Raw genomic sequence first — 19661 nt, forward strand, 5'->3', positions numbered from 1 at the left:
TGTTGCTGGGATGTTCACAGAGCCAACGTCCTGGAAGGCGGGGACCCCAGCTTCCCGCAGCTCACAGCGTCCCCCCACAGCATGGACAGCATGCTGCCCTCTGGAGAAGGTAACTATGTGCCACCGGGGCGCTGGGGCTTGCCTGTGAGGAGCTGCTTGTGGCCACCACCCCCTGCCCCCAGTGTTTGGGGTCCCCAGCCACCATATTCTGTGGAACAAGGCGGGGCCCTCGCGGGAGTGATCACTAAGGACGCTGTCATCTCACTTTCTCTTTTGAGCTTGAAATGCTGGAAACTTGGTTTTGCCTTTCCTGAGGCTGCCTGGATCCTGAAAGCCCATGAAATGGCCGGCTCCTGGCTGTGTGTGCCTTCCTCCCACTGTGTTGCCCAGCAGCTGTGATGTGAAGGGCTCTTCCGTCACGGCCACTGGCTCCTGAGGTGGGAGGGGGGTGTTGCCAGCACCACGGGGTGAGCCGTGCCGGGCCGCCGCCCTGGGCACCTGACTCCTTCCTGGGCCTGCCTCTGCTTGCATGGCTTCAGTCCCCATCTCTTCATCGATGAATCCTACATCCGGTCCCTCTAGGTCTGTTCCTCCAGCTGCCTCCTGGAGTCCCAAAGGAGGCACCTATAACTCAGCATGTCCACGTCGGTTTTCGGTGCAACAGCAGCCCCCTACCCCCAACCTGGTTGGTTAAGCCAGAAGCCATGACTCCTACCGCTCTCCCATTATATGGAAACACGAAATCCTGCCCCTTCTATCTTTAAACCTCCCCATCACCACCTTCCCCATCTGTTGCCTGGATTATTGCAGGTAATTTCCCAGCCCTAGTCGCACGCTCCCCACTTTGCGCCCCCGTCCTCCACTACAGCTCGCTCCTGTGCAGCTCCTCTGAACTTCTCAGTAACCCCCATCTGAGGCAGTCCTTTGGTTATCCCCCGTGGGTACGGCTCAGATCTGTTAGGGTGGCATCCAGGGCCCTTCCTGGTCTGACCGGTATCTGCTTCTCCGTTTCATCGCTCGCTCACTCCGTCGTCATCGCACTGAGTTTCTTGGTGTCGTCTCCCAAGCTGTGCCCTCTTCAGTGCTCTTGTGTACACTGGTGGCTGTGCCTGGAATGCTTTCCCTTCCTTTCCTCTCTGCCACCCTGATTTGTGCTCCTCTCACAAGACTCAGCTCAGTTAATCTCTTCCAGGAAATTGCACCTGGCCCCCCTGAATGCCTGGTGCCGCCCTGTCAAAGTTATCACAGTGTGCTCCAGCCCTTGTCTGTCTTACGTGTCTCCCTCTTAGACTGTGAGCTCCTTGAGGGCAGGGATGCCGACTTAATCTCTGTGCCCCTGGCCTGCAGCACAGTGGTGTTCAGTAAATGTATGTGGCGTGCATGAGTAAGTAGAGGCTATATATCAACATGTCTGATCCTGGAAGGAAACGTGAGCTTTTTCCTGCTGGAATGCCCTTTCCTGAAAAGCCATGGCTCTAGTGTCCTTCAGGCACAACCCTAAGGTTGAACTTCAATGGATCATGGGAAGAACTTGTTTTAATTCAACACGAAATAGGGTCTTCTCCCTCGGTTTTCCCCTTTCCGACTCTCAGATTCCTCTGTTGCAGGTGGCCCGAAGAGGATCCACCCCACTGTTCCAGGGATTCCAGGGGGAACCAGGGCTGGGGCAGGAAAAATAGGTCGAATGATTGCTGAGGAAATCATGGAAATCCACAGGCAAGTAACACCTAACTGTTCCCTTAAACCAGTGTTTTCCATGCTGCGGTATTTTGCCCCCCCTCTCCCCCTGGGATGATCTGTTGATGTCTGGAGACGGTTTTTGGTTGTCACAGCTGAGTGGGAGATTACTGCTAAACATCCAGGGGAGAGAGGACAGGGATGGTGCTTGCTAAACATTCTACAGGACGCAGGACAGCCCTCCCAACCCCTGACCCCTGAGAGAGAATTTTTCAGTCCAAAATGTCAGTAGTGTCAGGATTAAGAAGTAGTGCCTTTAAAAAGGCTAAACCCGAACAGGTCAGAGCTAAAGGGAACTCTAGGAGGCTCAAATTTATTACTTTGTGTACCACCCAAGGAGCTTTCCAGCAGATAGATGAGCACTAACATAACAGAGCTGCAGAAACAGAGCCCTGAACTGCCATGATCTGAGCCTGACACTTCCGGTCAAAAAGCTGCCTAGGATTAGTAATAGAGGCCAAGCTAATCAGCTCGTAATAGAAACTTGTGCGGGTGGGCCTTCTTTTGCATATGAAAGAGAAGCTCAAGTAGTTTACCTGAGTTTGAGTCCTGGGCCTCTGTTTAGGAGAGTCACTCAACTTGGACTCTGTTGATTTAAACCATAAAAGGAAGGCAATTATCTGTCTCCCCCAGATTGCTCTAGGACTGTGAGAGAACTCAGGAAAGTTCCTAGAACTGACATGTGGTGTCATGTAGCGACAGAAACTGACATGTGGTGAGTGCTCAAAAATTGTTAATTAAATCTAAGTCTTTAAGAGCAGTCAGAGTGGGAAGCAGTAATTATCAGTCCATTTGAATTTAGAGAAGGAGAGGGTGGAAACCAGGTCCTTGGGAATGCACACTTAATGGGACATAATCAGAGGATCCCTGCTGCCACTGGATTGATCCTCTGAGGAGAACTGGAAGCTGGCCTTGTTTTCTAATTGGCCGCAGAGGGGCTCTTATCCCAGTGGGTAGCACAGTTCTGTTGCAGCCCTTCAGGAAGGACGGATGTAGCTGCTTCAGTCTGTCTCAGGAAGGAGAGGTGGGTGGGGTGGTGTGCCGAGATAATGTGGTGCTGATCAGCCACTGTGTGCATATCCAGTGCTTTGCTTGAAACCATCCAAGAATAGTATAAAACAGCCCTTGAATCTTTGCGAATTCTATTTTCTTCATGATAAAAGCAAAAACGAAGATTCCTTGGGCAGAAGCAAACGAGGAAGGGTTTGAACTTGGCTTTAGCTGTTTTGTGATGAAGGTGTTTGGCCACTTCATGCGAAGAGTTGACTCATTGGAAAAGACTCTGATGCTGGGAGGGATTGGGGGCAGGAGGAGAAGGGGATGACAGAGGATGAGATGGCTGGATGGCATCACTGACTCGATGGACGTGAGTTTGAGTGAACTCCCGGAGTTGGTGATGGATAGGGAGGCCTGGCGTGCTGCGATTCACAGGGTCACAAAGAGTCAGACACGACTGAACTGAACTGTGCATTCCTTCTAGAAAAGACAGCCATGCGCTCGAGTGGGCATGTGAGTGGCATATTCAGGATTGAAAAAAAAAAAAGGCAGGCCACATGCCTGGGCAGCTTCTTTGTAGGAAAGAACCACAGAGTTGTGATGGGAGATTGCTAAGAATTCTAAGAAATGATGCTGAGAAGTTGAGACTGGAAGAAAATGTGAAGACACTGTGCATTGTAGAGTCCTGAGCAATGTATGTTAATAAGCCTCAAAGTTGGATTGGAATAGGAAGAGATGAAGGTGAGCATGCTTAACGACTCAAAATGAGGCCCACTCTAGAGTGATAATTGTGTCCAAAAGAGAAGTCAGTAATTTAAGGACTAGATATTGAAGATGAAGTAAGTAATGACGAAAAGGCAATTCCAACATAGGGAAACTGGGGCAATAGTGGTTCCACAGGTGTAGGTGGGGAAAAGTAGGAGACATTGAATAATTTTTTCAATACGCAATCAGTAGTCATCCATGTGAGTGAAGAATACCTGGTGTATAGTTGTATCCTGCCTTTGAGGAGCTTATGGTCCAGGGAAGAGAGAGAGAGAGATCTTGTTTACTCAGAAATTACAGAACTAGGCAGTACAGCCAAGAGCCAAAAGTCTCCTGGGCAGTGGAGACCAGGGTCACCCAGCAGCTGCATTTATCCATCCATGCAGGTGCCAAGAGCCTGGTAGTCACACAGCTGCCATTCAGGTCAGACTCTAGCTGTGGTGCTAGGTCAAGGTCTCCCTTACTGAGGTTCTTCAGCTTGACCAGAGTTTATGTGGATTTATAGTTCTAAGGCTTTCCCTCTGTAAACCTACTATGCTGAGAAATAAGCTAGCTGAGAAGGGCTTGAACCCGTTTTTCATCACCTGTTTCCTTAGGCGATGACGACTGCGACTGTAAGGCTAGTTTCTAGGCGTGGCTGAGCTGCCCCAGCACCCTCCATCTCCTGAGTATTCACTAGCAAAGCAGTGTTTGTGGATTAGAGGATAAATCATTTGCTGTGGAGTCTAGTCCATCTATCAGAGATAAATTTGGACTTCTAAAGTTCTGCCAATCCACTCTGAGATCTGGCTGTGAGGAAATTGGCCACCTACTTGAAATTCACAAACCTGAAATCCAAACCTTAATCCGAGGGGTTTGTCAGTGAGAAGCTTGCCTCCAGGATTTTCTAGATCAGGTGCCAATGGGATAAATCCAGTTTATCACCTGTAAATAAAGCTTTATTGGAACACAGCTACACCCATTCGTTTGCATATGGTCTTGGCTTTTTTTTTTTTTTCCAGCTATAGTGGCAGAGTTCAGTAATTGTGACAGAGGCCATATAGCCTACAGAGCCTAAAATAATTACTCTCCTATCCTTTACTGAAGGCTTGCCAATCCCTATTCTAGATCTTCTCACCCCCATCCCTCAACACACACACACACTGCACTGGAAAAAAAGGAAAGGCAATGTAACTAACTCCTCTTTTCTCTGACAGGATAAGAGGGTCATCGCCTTCCAGCTGTGGCTCCAGCCCATTGAACATCACAAGTACACCTCCCCCTGATGCCTCTTCTCCAGGAGGCAAGAAGGTAGGGCTGATGACTCTTAGACTAAGGCCCTTCTTCATGTAGAGAGCTCTTGCCCAAGTTCTGAAATACTGGGAGTATGTAATTGTGGTTGCTGAAACAAGTAGGGCCTTTTTTTCCTCCTTGAAGTAAATGCATCTGTGTTAGGTGAGGCACAAAACACACCAGTGGACCAGGGAGGCTTGCTGACATCCTTAGAGGGTTTATCCCATGTGAGCAGAGGCAGGCAGAAAGAGATCATTGTAAGGATTGGAGAGCTGTTAGTCCATTGCATGGAAGGAGGAATTCAAGAGCTCCCATGAAGGAAGGATTCACAGGTATGTAAAATTACCTAGTTCTCTGCCAGGAGTCTTCAAGGGAGAAAGTATCATTAGTGTCTAGTGCAGGCCCTGGAAACAGTGATGCCAGTGGTGCTTTGGAAGGCAAGTCATGCCTGTGCAGCTGCAGAATACTTAGGGATCTGTCTGGTTTTCTCTGATGGGACAGCATTAAGTACAAGTAGTTCATCTGTTGCCAGCCCTAATGAAGAACTGACCAGAAGACTACATTATAGTCTCAGAAACCAGTAATCTGTTTTCATTTCAGTGTTAATTGTAAATCATAAATCTATTTATAGTGTCTGATGTTAACATAGGTTAGGATGACCCAACAGCATCTTGAGACATAAAGTCTTCCTTCCCCTATCTATCTCCCAAAACATAGACACAAAGAAAGAATTTACCCAGATTGGACTCCTGAGGCACAAATTGTATCAAAAGCAGGGCATGGGTTTTCAAAACTTGGCCTCTCAGAGGCTCAGGTTACCAGGAGCTGTGGTGCTGCTAGGTAGGGTGGGGCTTGGAAGGGGGCCAGCTGATAAGAAAGATAAGGTCAGGACTCCTGCTTCTACCAGGGTAGCTTTATTTCTGTTTTATGATGTGTGAGTCTTCCATAACAATTTTTATTTGGAAAAAGGTTTGAAAGCCATTAATGGGGAAGAGCACATTTGGAAGAGAGACCTGGGTTTGAAGCCTGCCTATGCCATGCACTGGTGTGTGGCCTTGTCTAATTTTTTAAGCCCTTGATTTCTCTATAATGAGGCTAATAATAAGCTAGGGCAGCCAGCATCTTTGCACATGAAGTCCTGTTATGAGACAATATACATGGAAGTGCCTGGTTGGTACTGACTTGAGTATTGCATCCACAGATGAAGTCTGGCCTGGGCACAGCCCCCGCCACTGCTCATAGGCTGAGCTCTTAGCCATGTTTCGTTACACTGCTGGGTCCTTCTTCCATACTGGATCTACCGTCTTAGTGTGGTATCCTTTTCTCTGGGTCTCAATTCAACTTTTAGGCACTTGACTTTCTGGTATTACCAAGAATCCCACTATTCTATTTTGGAAGGTCATCACTTCAGTGCTTAAATATTACTCAGATAACTTTCATATACAATCTCTCATTTTATCCTCACAACCTCATAGTTGGCAAAATCCAGGCTACCAAATGGTATATGACTAGCCCAGAATTTAATAAGTATGGCCCCAAACTAAATTCAGGTGTCTTGACTTCTGATTCTCTTCATACCAACAACTGCCAGAGATCTGAAAGTATACTGTGCATCACAGAGCCCAAGTATTTTTGAGGCATTTACGGAAAATGTTTCTTTTCCTTTGGACTTATAAAAGTGGATCTGAGAAGGAATTCAGAATGTATTCTGAGTCAGCAGCAGCAGAACTTATAAGAAGGGCATCTAAACAAGACAGAGTTTTAAAAGACAGCGTTAGCTATATACCAAAGCCACGAGACTAAAGGTGGGCCCGGGCTTCCAACACTTCCCAGTCACTTTCAAACTGGGCAGGTCCAAAAATGAGTCATCTGGCCTGCCAGTTGTTTCAATTAAGGTCAAGTTAAAAGGGGTAAGGTTAGTGAGCCTCAGATTCCAGGCGATTCTGGACCTCCAGAGGCACCAAGGCAGGGTCAGATAAAGCCGAAGTTTCCTAAACATCATCTATGGTCTTCTGGTGGGGGTAAGGGAGGGGGAATCTTTTCAGGAGTCTGTGTGGTCCAAAGTATTTTCGTAACAATGCTAAAAGTTTTTTCTGATTGCGCTGTTATGTGAACTGACAGTGCAAAAGCAATGTTGGACAAAACTGCTGGTGCTTTTGCAAGAAATTAAGCCTGTGGCACCAAACTGTACTGACAGTCACTGTATTTCACCACCATATACCTGCAATAAAAAAACAATAAATTTAAAAGCCAGTTTCATTTAAGAATGTCCTTAATAAAGCAGTAAAATAATTTTATAAAATCCTTGAGTAAATCTTTTTAATAGTTACAGAATGAGACATGTGCTTAAAGCACTTATGCTGCACACAAAGTATGATGGTTGAATCAAGAAAAAGTGCTTGTGCGACGGTGTAAGTTTTAAACTGAACCAATCAATCACTTTTTTCATAGGACACCATTTTTACTATCGCAAACTATGGCTTTTCAGACTTGGGTATTTAGCATACATTTTCTTGAAAATGAGTGAACCTGCAACTTCAAGGAAAAACAACTGGCAAGTGAGAACATTTTAGCTTTCAAGCAAAAGTTAGAATTTGGGAGAAAACTTGTGTCTGCTGCTTTGAGCTTGACTGCTTGCCAAAGCTTAAGATATTTCTGATCATAGGTAATATTAACAGCGGTGATGTTTTAACGTTATACAATGAAGTGTGTCAACATCTGGAAAATCTGCATAACTCAGTAAGCCAGTATTTTCCAAATGGCCAATATATTTCAGAATCGTGTGAAGGTAAAAAAAGATACATCCTAAATACTAATATACACCAGTGGATTTTTACAGAGTACCAAAATTTCAATGATATGGTTTCAGATTCCACATTGTGCCTTATCTTTTAAGAAACCTCCACCTGCTGAGTTCTGATGTAATATCAAAGAAGAATACCACGGTTATTTGAAAAGGCCATGAAAGTGCCTCCTTTTTCCAACTGCCTGTTTATGAGAGGTCAGATTTTCTTCAGCCATGTACTTGAGACAGCATACCTAAACAGACTGAATGGAGAAGCAAGTGAGAATCCAATTAAATTGTTAGGCTAGACATTCAACTTGCAAAATATATGTGTATATATATATAAAATGATACTTCCAACTTTTATTTTAGAAAATCATTTTTTTCATTAAAATGCTATTCATGTTCATGTGTAAAAAGTTTATTGTAACTTTTAGTGGTTTTAACTTCAGATATAGTAATACTGATAAATATAGCCTATATAAACAAAAGTTCTTTGGAGTCCTTAATCATTTTTAGAGTATAAAGTTTTTTTAACACTTTTTCAGACAGTTGAACTGTGGAAATAAAGTTGTAATGCCATCTACTGGCAAGGTCTGAAATCACTGCCTCTCCTGAAATCTAGCCGCTACCAGTTTCCTCATCCACATCCAGATAACCTCTCAGAGGTGCTTTTCTGTGAGAATCGGTCATAGGAGGGTGAAGGGGGTAGACAGTTGAGGGAAGACAGAGTTCTTCTACTGAGGAGTGGTAGTAATACTCAGTATTTCTCAGTAGCCTCTCTGAGCTTAAGCCACTGGTTACTAATGTTGGCCCCTGTGGGACAACTAATGATCATCTACTTCTAGTGTTCTGTTGTTCATTTGTGATTCCTCAGAGCTGTGTCTCTTTCCAGTATAACCACCCTTTCTTACTGATTCTTCAGCAGCATCTGTTGCTATAAGGAATCTTACTCCCTAACAGGGGAGGGGCCCTGCCCACCTGAGTTCATTGGGATTTAGTCCAAGGTAATGAGTGTTCTAGGGATTTTATTCAGCCTTTAACTTGCTTGTGTGGGCTGAATCGAGTAGAGAATACTAGTGTGGGGGAGAGGTTTTCTCCTTACTGTGACCATTCCTAACAGTCTCTGGTATGAAATCATTCAATAAGAAACCGAAGCCACCTGAAGCTTTTTCTCCTCACCTTCCTCTTTTCAACACAATTCATTTTCTTAGTGACACTGCGTAAAATACCGATTGAAACTGTTGATGACATGAAAACTTCACTTTTGTTTGTAGATTTTAAATGGAGGGACTCCAGACATTCCTTCCAGTGGCCTACTACCAGGGCAGGCTCAGGAGAACCCAGGTTATCCATATTCTGATAGCTCTTCTGTTCTTGGTAAGTAGCATTATTACTTCTATTGCAGTGAGCTTGCAAAAAACATCTGGTATGACATCCGTTTTAAGAACTGAATGTACAAATCAGTTCTAGGTAAACTTGTTAAGAACAAAGTAAAGGTTTAAAATTTATTTAAATCTTTACTTCAAAGTTAAGTTTAATGGTTGGGTTCTGGTGGGGGTGTCTCTAGAATTCAAGAGGGGTTTCCGGCAGCCTGGACACAGGTTTCTCCCAATGTGTGGAACATAATATCTTCAGAGGGAGAGCTCATGCAGATTCAGACAGAACCTCTGAAAGAGTGATCAAAAAGCATTTCAGAGGGTATTGAAAGAAACTAAGCAATGAAGAGTTTGCTTCTCCCACTCGACCCATCTTTTTCTCTACCTCTCTTTCTAGATCTTTTCCCTCTAATCTCTGAAAGTGAAAGTCATTCAGTTGTGTCCGACTCTTCGGGGACTATACAGTCCATGGAATTCTCTAGGCCAGAATACTGGAGTGGGTAGCCTTTCCCTTCTCCTTGGGGACCTTCCCAACCCAGGGATTGAACTCAGGTCTCCTGCATTGCAGGCGGATTCTTTACCTGCTCAGTCACAAGGGAAGCCCAGGAATACTGGAGTGGGCAGCCCATCCCTTCTGCAGCGGATCTTCCTGACCCAGGAATCAAACCGGGGTCTCCTGCATGGTTTCCTTCTATAATTCTCTCCTTATAACTGGTTATATCAGAATATTAAATTGAGGTCAGCTCGTACTTTTAATTTTTATTGAATTTAAGTAGTTCCTTCTTAAAAAGTTGGGTCTTTCAGCTGAAAAACACGAGTATTTTTTTAAAAAATGGCAAAGCAGCCTTCTTGCCCTACTGTTAAGTTTAACTTTCTTATTAAAAGTGTACTTAGGAACTGCTTACTAAAGTTAACCACTTACTAAAGTATCACTCACCAGTCTTTATCTCCTCCCACAGGTGAAAACCCTCACATAGGCATAGACATGATAGACAATGATCAAGGCTCAAGTAGTCCCAGTAATGATGAAGCAGCAATGGCTGTCATAATGAGCCTCTTGGAAGCAGATGCTGGACTTGGTGGCCCTGTTGACTTCAGTGACTTGCCATGGCCGCTGTAAACACTATATGTTGCTTTGGCGACAGCTACAGTATCAAAGTGCATTACTGATGGAGTTATACAGTCTGTGAAGCTTACTGGATAAGGAGAGAACAGCTTTTATGTACTGTCTTCATAAAAGCCATCTCAGAGCCATTGATACAAGTCAATCTTAACTATGTGTAACTTCAGAAAAAGTGGAACTAAAGCCTGCTCCAGTGTTTCCTCATCATTGATTATTGGGCTAGCTGTGGATAGCTTGCATTAATTGTATATTTTGGATTCTGTTTGTGTTGAATTTTTTAATCATTGTGCACAGAAGCATCATTGGTAGCTTTTATATGCAAATGGTCATTTCAGATGTATGGTGTTTTTACACTACAAAGAAGTTCCCCATGTGGATATTTCTTATACTAATTGTATCATAAAACTGTTTATTCTTCCTTGTAAGAATCCTTTACTATAAATATGGGTTAAAGTATAATGTATTAGTTAAATATTTTTAATAAATGTTTCCCTTGTTCTATAAATATTGTTCACATTTCACATAATGAAGGAAAAAATGCTATAGGGCTAGATCATTGATTTTCCAGGGTGGGTGTTTATGGATGATCCACACCAAAAACGTTTACAGTGCCTTTCTGGTCTTCATAAAAATTCTAGGACATACATAATTTTCCTGCGTCACTTGTTTAGCTGTACTGTAATTTTAGTTTCTGTGAGAACAAAGATATTACTGCTTAAACACAAACTTCAAGTCCTCTGAAATTACAAACTCAAGATTAGAACAAACTAGCTTCTCTAATACAACTCTTCTCTATTACCAGTTGTATGGCTTCAGACATTAAGTGACCCCAGACTGAAAGCATCTAAATACTTCTGATTTCTTCTTGAACTGAGTCACAAAATATTAAAAAACAAAGCAAAAACATGCATAAACAATTTGCTTGGCAGAATAGCACAGTATAATGAAGAAAGCACTGAACTAGTATCAGAATTTGGGTCTGAAACTTAAGGTTACTATAGAACCTAGTAAAAGTATTTTCATATCAGGTTGCACTAGAAAATATTCCCTTTTCAGCTCTAATGATGTTTTGGATTTATAGTATATTTTATAGTTAGTGGAGAATATAAGTGCCTCATCACACATGTATCAAACTGGAGTTTCTTGAGCTACTTCCTGGTTTCTAATTATACTGACACCAATAAAACAGGAAATCTGCAAAATATAAAACTGAAAGTCTGGTCAAGATGGTTATAAAGATCAGAAACATTAAAACAATGGAATTTTATTTGGATGAAAAACGAGTTTACAATCATTTAGTAAATGAAGAGCAAACACTTCATTTTCTTATCCCATAACTTTCAAAAAAAATCATTAGTAAATAAATATCTGTGAACAGATTAAGGGTAAGGCAGACCGGATAATAACCCACCTCTGATGTTCACACTCCCTGCATGTGACACTTGAAAAGGATGAAAACGGCACTGAGATAACTGATAAGATATGGTTGAATCTCATCCTCATCATTCAAATAAGCCCAGTGATACTCATTTTTTGCTCATCATGGGCAGCAAACTATACACATTTTACTGAAGGAATACTTTGATAGAAGCACTTATTTAAATTATATTGTGCATCACAACTATAAAAATGGCTTGAACAGTTCCACTTAACCACCATTTATAAAGTGCAACTATATAATGTTCTACATTTTATCTGGGGTGTGATGAATATCAATCTAGACAAAGTACCCCAGCTGCCAATTTCCACCACTTCTGGAAAGATCTAGATGTGTGAAAAAGGACTGTCCCCCATACAAAGAACCAATTTCACAAACCTACTGGTAAACAAATACATTTATATAACTGGAACCTCAAGATGCTAGAGTTGTACTCATTTAAAAAACCATTCAGCTACCTTTGGTCTTTAAAAAAAGCCTACACTGCAATATCCTAAACATTGTTCTGTGCATCTCACAATGAAGAGAGTGGCCTTGCAGTGCAGGATGAGGAGAGTACAGCATCACTGTGAAGAGTAGCATGCTATGGTTTCAAGAAACATCACCGTCACAGCATCGGATTCTGTGCGTCAGGATCGAGGTCATTGTTGCCGGAAGGGGGATGGATGGGTAGAATATCCAGCTCATCCACTTGCGGAGTCGGATGCATGACTACCAGCTGGTCCTGGGGAATGTCTGCGGCAGCGGCGGCAAGGTTGGTGATAGATTTACTCTTCACACACTGAAAGTCTACATGCCTGCTCTTTCCTTCTTCCTTCTCCCAAGACATTCGAATAAAGGGTCTTTGGACATAGTTGTAAATCACTTCAGGGCGGCCCCCAGGCCTTTTCTTTACTTTTTCTTTGTAGGTAGGATAACCTGAAGGAGAGAAGTTTTTAAAAACAGGATATGCATACACACACCTATGCACGCGTGTGCGTGCACACACTCACTCACACACACACACACACACACACACACACACAGGTCCCCACATTCCTCATTCAATTTAACCTAAAGAGGGTTACTATAGTTCTTGAACAAAACATAGATTAAAATAAAGAAGGAAACCAATATTCTCTTTGGTCATTAATTCAACAGCAAGAAACTGAAATCCTACTGATATAATTCACAAAACCTCTCACCAACCACCAGAAAAACTTTCAGAGAGCATAGTGGGGCTGGGTCCCTAATACAATGGGAAGAAATCCAGTGTATCATGGGCTCTGGTTGTGGACCTTGATATCCCTGATCTCTTCCCCACACAATTATTTGGCCTCAGGACCTGCAATTTACTGCCATATAAGCCTTCTACTTTCTTTAAACCTAAATCTCATCTTTACATCATTTTGGGTTTTTTCTTTCCTTTTTACTGTTCAAGTGGCGAGAAGCTGTAGTGATCTCCAGCTTCACTGATTCCAGGTATTTCTGTGTCTAGGTCAACAAAGCCAGTATTTTAACCTGTATATCATTTAAATGTTACTACTCTGAACAATCAAGTTCATTCAGACTGGCAATTCCAAAGTAGCATGGACCAAAAAAAAAAAAAAAAAAAGTTGCCTGTCATTTCAGTAAATAGAAATGTTGTGGCCATCAAGTCATCTGCCCCTGCAGCCCACCCCTGACCCAACAGTGCCGCTGAGGGGAACTCAGGGTGGAAAAATAGCCCTAGATAGTTAAGATGTGTATCAAAGGAATAATTTCAACAAGCCCAGACTCCTGCATTTCCCCAAAGGCAGAGAGGCACTAAAATCAATACTTGAGATGTCTGCTTTTTGTGATTAGCAGTAATCTTTTGATCATTTTTTTCTCTTGTCCCAGCAAAAATTCCTACATATCCCAGCTTCTCCCTTACCTCCTTGGAACAGTTTCTCAGGGTAATGTGAGAGGCTATATCCAAGGCTACAATTGACAGTAAGGCCATTAAATAAAACATAATTCTGAACTTCCAAGTTGTACAACACTTTTTTTCAGTAGACACAGCTTTCCCCAGTAATTATACATCTTCCTTCTCTTAAATCATAGTCACTAAAGAGTAACAACTGGTAACAACCATCCCAGTCTTGGGAACATTTCAGTCATTAACCAGTATGGCAGTTTCTCTAAAGATACACCTTCCTTAGATGCTATCACAAGTTCCTTCTCTTTCCTGCTAGCATGAATTGCTAGTTTAGACCAAGCACAGGCAGACATGTTCCGTAAAGGGCCAGACAGTAAATACTTCAGGCGTGTGGGCCATATGGTCTTTATCACACTTCAACTGTGCCATAATAAAATGAAATCAGCCACAGACAATGCATAAATTAATGAGTATGTTACAAGAAAACCTAATTTATAAAATACAGGTAGTGAGTTGGATTTGGCCTATGGGCCACAGTTAAAATCAGAAAAAAAACAAAAAACAAAAAACAAAAAACCCACCACCACACAGGCCTCACGTAGTCGGGGTTTAATTAAGGATTCCTGCATAGGAGTTTGTTATGCAGGCATCACTGGCAGCTAGTATATTTAGCCATGTGTGGAGTGTGTGTGTGTGTGTGTGTGTGTGGGGTGGGGGGTGGGTGGGTGGGGGGGTGTGTGGTTGAGGTGAGGGAGGCACAGGGGTAAGCAGGGCCAACACCTTCTAAAGACCTTCTATAGAATGTCTTCTTCATTTCATACTTCCAATTACCATCTGAAGGGCAGCTCCAGAGGTCAGAAAGGTTTCCCTTTCTCTATTCCCTTGTCCCTGATTGCTCCAGGACTATTAGAAAGTCTTTAAATTCCCATCTCATTGTATTCCAATCTCTTCTCCACACTGAATCACCACTTTTTTTTTTCTTAACACAAGTATAATCATATTACATCCTTGCTTTAGAACTACCAATGGTTTCTTCATGCTTAAAGGGGAAGGTCCATATTCCTTAGCACAGTGTATCAGGCTTTTTTAAACACAGTTCCAACCCACTTGTTATCAGTTCAAATACCTGCTAGGGGCCTGCTAAAGTAATTCCCCCTCCAGATACAGTCTCTTTAGCTTTGAAACCAAGCAGCTAAAACTCACTGTTTGCAAAATGACAGAAGAGGACATATACTGGTGAAGCTAATGTGCCCTCTTTTTAAACCCCAAATTTCCTCCCCTCCTCTTCCTGCAAAGACCTCATTTCTGGTCATTCTTCCCTGTATGTCTCAGGAGTCCGTCATCATCATCTCCAACAGCTCCTCTGATCACTGATCTGAATACCGTAATCTTTGTTATCACCATCACAAACACAGAAAGTACTATGTGCTAGGCCCTATTTAAAGTGTTCTTCATGAATTAACTCATTCTACACTCACAGTAACCCTATAAAGTATGTATTAATACTCTCATTTTAGATGAGAAAACAAAGGCAAAAAAAAGTAAAGTGCCTTGTCCAAGGTCATACAGCTATTAAATCATAGGCTTTGAACACAAGCAATCTGGCTCCAGAACCTTTACTCATTACTCTAGGCCAAGGAAGATATTTTGTTTTTAGTATGGGCACTTTAAAATAAAAGAAGGATCTGAGGGTAGCATCTGTAAAAGTTCATTTAAATCACAAGGTAAAAAGCAATCTAAAAAGTTTGCATTTAAGTAAGATGAAGTACATGGACATTCAATTTGAAAATAAGCTATTATCATACCTTAAGACACCTTAAGACACATAGTAATCATGATCACAGCCCAACAGAACTAAAATCTAATACTTTTTGAAAATTCATGTAAAAAGAGTGATGCTGGTGGTTTAGTTGCTAAGTCGTGTCTGAGTCTTGTGACCCATGGACTGTAGCCCGCCGGGCTCCTCTGACCATAGGATTTTCTAGGTAAAATCTTGGAAAATTAGTGGCTAAACCACCACCACCAGTTTTTACATGAATTTTCAAAAAAGTACTAGATTTTAGTTCTGTTGGGCTAGATCACAATTACCGTTAGGCAAAAAGTCCTGTCATCTCTTACGGGAGTATACACACGTGTGCCAAACACACTACATGGGCTTAGTGAAAAATGCATTAAGTAGAGTGATGGCAGAAAAGACAAATTCATCTTTCTATATTGCTAGAGAATCTTACAGAATAAACACTAATCTTTAAGGGCCTTCTATTTCTCTTCTCAGATAAAGAAAGCTGACTTTTGTTATTTGTTTACTGCATGAGCATTCAGTAATCATTTGTCTGAAATTCTCTCAAAATATTCAAAATATAATCTCAATGGGATCCAGCTTTTAAACCTTGCTGGTTCCAAAAGATAATTAATTTTTTTAAAAAAAAGTGAAAATGTCTTACCTTCTATTCCCAGTCTAATCTTCTTAAGACCCCTCTCCTTCAAAACCGATTTGGCCACATCTCTGTTTTCAATGTACTTGAAAAATCTATATAATTTTGTGCTATAAATAACTGGAAACAAAGAGACAAAAATATTTTCTTATTAAAATCAAAGTACTTAGAGATGACTCAAGCTTATTTATCTTGATCATCAAAGGGGCCTGACAACCCTAAAAGCCCAAATAATGGATGCAGTGATGCCAAAGGATGACTAGCCAACATGACAGGACAATTCAGTACAGTTAATATAGAAGCAAATGTCTACATAAGATGAAACAAGAAAAGCTTTAATAACCAATCAGGTAACCCAATCCATAGGAAGACTCTCCTTCTGAAAGATATATCATACACAGACTTACTGGAATGGGGTCTGCCCCAATTTCTTCAAATAAAGAGAATGAAAAAAAGGTATCAGTATCACATCATTATCAAGCAGGCAAAGTAAAAGACTTTGCTAGGATGCCTACAAGGCCTCATCTGGAGGGGAAAAAACTGCTTTGTCAGAAAGTACAAAATGGATACATCTTACATTTCATGGATTGAGCAACTATTAATAATTCCCCCAAAAGGCAAAGACCCTCCCCACAAATTGTTTTCCATTCAGGCGAACAGCCCCATTTAATACTGATGTTAAAAATGGCAGATTCGAGCATGTTCTGCCTAGGTTAGTCTGTTTAGAGCAAACTGGTTTTGCAAAGGACAGACACTCCACTGACAACATGTTGAGTCTTCCAAATGTGCTGGGCACTTCAGGGAGTTAGACTGATGGACCTTCCTCGCCTTCTCTCTTTCAGGTGGAGTTATCTCCCTTAAAAGGTGAACTGCAAAGGTTTTTTCAAAAAAAGAAAAACACACTCACAAACCAAACATGCTGGTTTAAGAGCCAATAAAAGGAAAAAACGTACACAGAAGCTATTCACGGGGTGAAAGTTGTGATTATTACCACATCCTTAAGATTACTGACACTTTAAGATAAAGATTTTTTTTGACATTTCAGAATGGGTAGTGTATGTCACTCTTAGGAAAATCAGCCTGAAGAAAGAGGCTATCTCTTATCTCCTCAAATGTTATCTTCTTTAGGTTGGAACATCTTGGCATAAAATATATATTTAGACAAATTAAATAAAAATGCTTCCAGTCCTTTTAAACTTCAAAGTTCAAGAAAAGAAACAAACAAAAAAACAAACAAACCAAAAAAACACTGAAATGAAAAGCTCAATAACTAAAAAGGAAAAGCCAGGTCTAATATTATTCCTCTATCACTATAATGTCACTCTGTGCTCTACGGTTGGCCCTCCTCTCTTGAAGTCAAACTTTCTGAAAACTAAAGCTCAACTTTTTATTCCACATATTATAGAAAACCATGGACAGCAAAAAGCCTAGGAATGAGGAAACAGCAACATTTTATTACTGCAACTGTCCACAAAAGAATCACAGTACTCATTCAAGTGTTATCATGCAAAGGAAACGTCTCAAACGTAAATTCTGAAAACTACTACCATACTCTGTGTTGAAATAATCATCTGAAAATCTTTGGAATTAAAATTAAAAAAGCATACCACTTGAAAGTCTGCTTTGTTTTTAGAAAAGGGTAAATAAAATGGAAAAACCAGAGCTTAAAGGGTGCTAATACTTCATATAAATCCTGTTCTTGAATCATTCTTTTACCTGTAATTTTTTCTCAATCTATGGAACTGTTCAGAAATACTATATTGGGCTCACCAAAAAACAAACATTCAAACAAACAAAATCAATATGATATATACTCTCTAACAGAAAAAAAAAAAAGCAAAGGTTCTAATTAGAAGTTTAGAAGTACGGTATGAAAAAAGTCACTGCTGCTCAAGTTGTGCTGTTTTGACCAAAAATACCTAAAGTTCCACAAAGTTTTCAGAAGAGTCATGTATTCTCCAAGAACACACATGACATTAAAAAAGGAATGTCTTAGAACTTAAAAGTCATCCTTGTTATCAGTGAGTTGAAGCTTCTTATTTTATATACAAATAAAAATTCATCTCTATAAGAAACAGCTTTATTTTTCATTATCTACTATTCCAGGATCTATTTCTCTTGGATGCTTCTAAATGCCAAAAAACAACAACAACAAAAAAAACTAAGGTCTGGATACTCAACAAAGAGCAAACCATTTCTATGCATGACATGGGTGAATACACTTTTTCTGTAAAGGGCCGTATAGTAAATACTTTGGGCTTTGCTAGCCATGCGGTCTTCATTCCAACTACTCATCTCAGTTATTGTAGCGCAAAAGCAGCCATAGACAATACATGAAACTTGGTTCATAAAAACAGGCAAAAGGCTGGATTTGGCCCACAGGCTGTAGTTTGTCCACTCCTGGTATAAGAAAGAGTTCAGAAAACTTTCTTTATAAAAACTGTCCTTTAATCAGTATTATAAACGATAAAGAGAAAATCTGTGGTGATTTAAGAGAGAGAAAATATACCACAGTACATACTTTGTGAATATTCTTCTCCCATCTGTGGTGGATACTCTTCATCCCAATCAACAACATCATCGTCTGTAAGCACCACTATGTGGCATTCGCGTTCCCCACTCTGGGCACTGGCTACCATGAGAGGCAGGATCATTTCTTCCAAGTAAAATTCAAACTGTCTGCGAGCACCATCATTTGACAACTCATGCATTAGGGCACCTGAAATAAAACCCACAAAAATAACTTCGCTTTAGGGGTGACTGATAAGTAAAAGAAGAGCAGAAATAACAAACACATAAACAAAACACCACATTAGTTCAGCATCTACTTCGGGACCCTGTAGATAATACAATGGTTATTCTTCGGTCACTAAAACTTTTCTCAGCAAGAGTTCTTATGGAACTGCAGAATGTTATAGCAAGAAGGGCCAATTAAAGTCATCCAACAAAAGCCTCTTCACTTTACACATCATGAAGCAATCTGCCTAAGGTTACAAAACTAATTTTCAAAGTCAGAATTAAATCCACCCTCTTGACTCTATTCTCAGTCCAGGTTATTTTTCACTATATCATTTCGTCTTCAATCAATGTATGTGGTTATATTTTAAAGTATACTCTAAGGATATTTTTGCAGATTATCCATATGAAATAAAATAGTCCCCACAGTCCACTTCCCACATTTTCTTTCTCAGAAAATTATTTACAAACAACACTGATATTACTGTGTAGGAAGCAGAGTGAGATGAAAAGGGTCACTTGACTTGGGAATAAGGGTGGCAAAAGATCAAGCAAAATACAGCATGGTACAGGAATTACCACTGGAGAAGGAAATGGCACCCCACTCCAGTATTCTTGCCTGGAAAATCCATGGACAGAGGAGTCTGGCGGGCTACAGTTCATGGGGTCGCAAAGAGTCAGACACGAGTGAGCACACAGGAATCACATAGCTATGTGACCCTAGAACTGAGAGGAATGAAAGATACACTTCACCTGACCTTTCTTCTGACATAACAAACAACTTTAACTTTCCAAATACGCAGTCACAAACTCACCTGCACCAACCTGCTGCTGCTGCTGCTAAGTCACTTCAGTCGTGTCTGACTCTGTGTGACCCCATAGACGGCAGCCCACCAGGCTCCCCCGCCCCTGGGATTCTCCAGGCAAGAACACTGGAGTGGGTCCTAATCATTTTTATTTTATTCCTATTTCATTAGCAATGTCCGATTTCTTATCTAAGGATCTATTACCTCAGGAACTACCAGGACAGTGAGAGAAGACACTAAAACTCAAATCTATAATCTCCCAAATCAGAGCTTTTTTCCTCTCTACAACATGTTACTTAGTAACTATTAA

General features: G+C 41.2%; 2 protein-coding genes across 7 annotated transcripts in view; one reads left to right on the forward strand and one right to left on the reverse strand.

Moving 5' to 3' along the window:
* ARNTL (aryl hydrocarbon receptor nuclear translocator like) overlaps positions 1–10562 on the forward strand; it is a 110124-nt gene extending 99562 nt beyond the window's left edge. For 3 of the 4 annotated variants that reach the window (XM_018059578.1, XM_018059579.1, XM_005689602.3), the window contains 5 exons: positions 21–109; positions 1608–1716; positions 4695–4788; positions 8833–8935; positions 9894–10562. In XM_018059578.1, the coding sequence (XP_017915067.1) occupies positions 21–109; positions 1608–1716; positions 4695–4788; positions 8833–8935; positions 9894–10054 (556 nt within the window). In that variant the 3' untranslated portion in view covers positions 10055–10562. The remainder of the gene's footprint in view (positions 1–20; positions 110–1607; positions 1717–4694; positions 4789–8832; positions 8936–9893) is intronic. The other variant, XM_018059580.1, reaches the window with a different exon arrangement.
* Positions 11297–19661, reverse strand: part of BTBD10 (BTB domain containing 10) — a 76969-nt gene continuing 68604 nt past the window's right edge. For all 3 annotated transcript variants that reach the window (XM_005689601.3, XM_005689599.3, XM_005689598.2), the window contains 3 exons: positions 18331–18528; positions 15819–15929; positions 11297–12413 (listed from right to left, as the gene is read on the reverse strand). In XM_005689601.3, coding sequence (XP_005689658.1) covers positions 12103–12413; positions 15819–15929; positions 18331–18528 — 620 coding nt within the window. In that variant the 3' untranslated portion in view covers positions 11297–12102. The remainder of the gene's footprint in view (positions 12414–15818; positions 15930–18330; positions 18529–19661) is intronic.

Source organism: Capra hircus, chromosome 15 (assembly GCF_001704415.2).
Source record: "Capra hircus breed San Clemente chromosome 15, ASM170441v1, whole genome shotgun sequence".
Lineage (NCBI taxonomy): Eukaryota > Metazoa > Chordata > Mammalia > Artiodactyla > Bovidae > Capra > Capra hircus.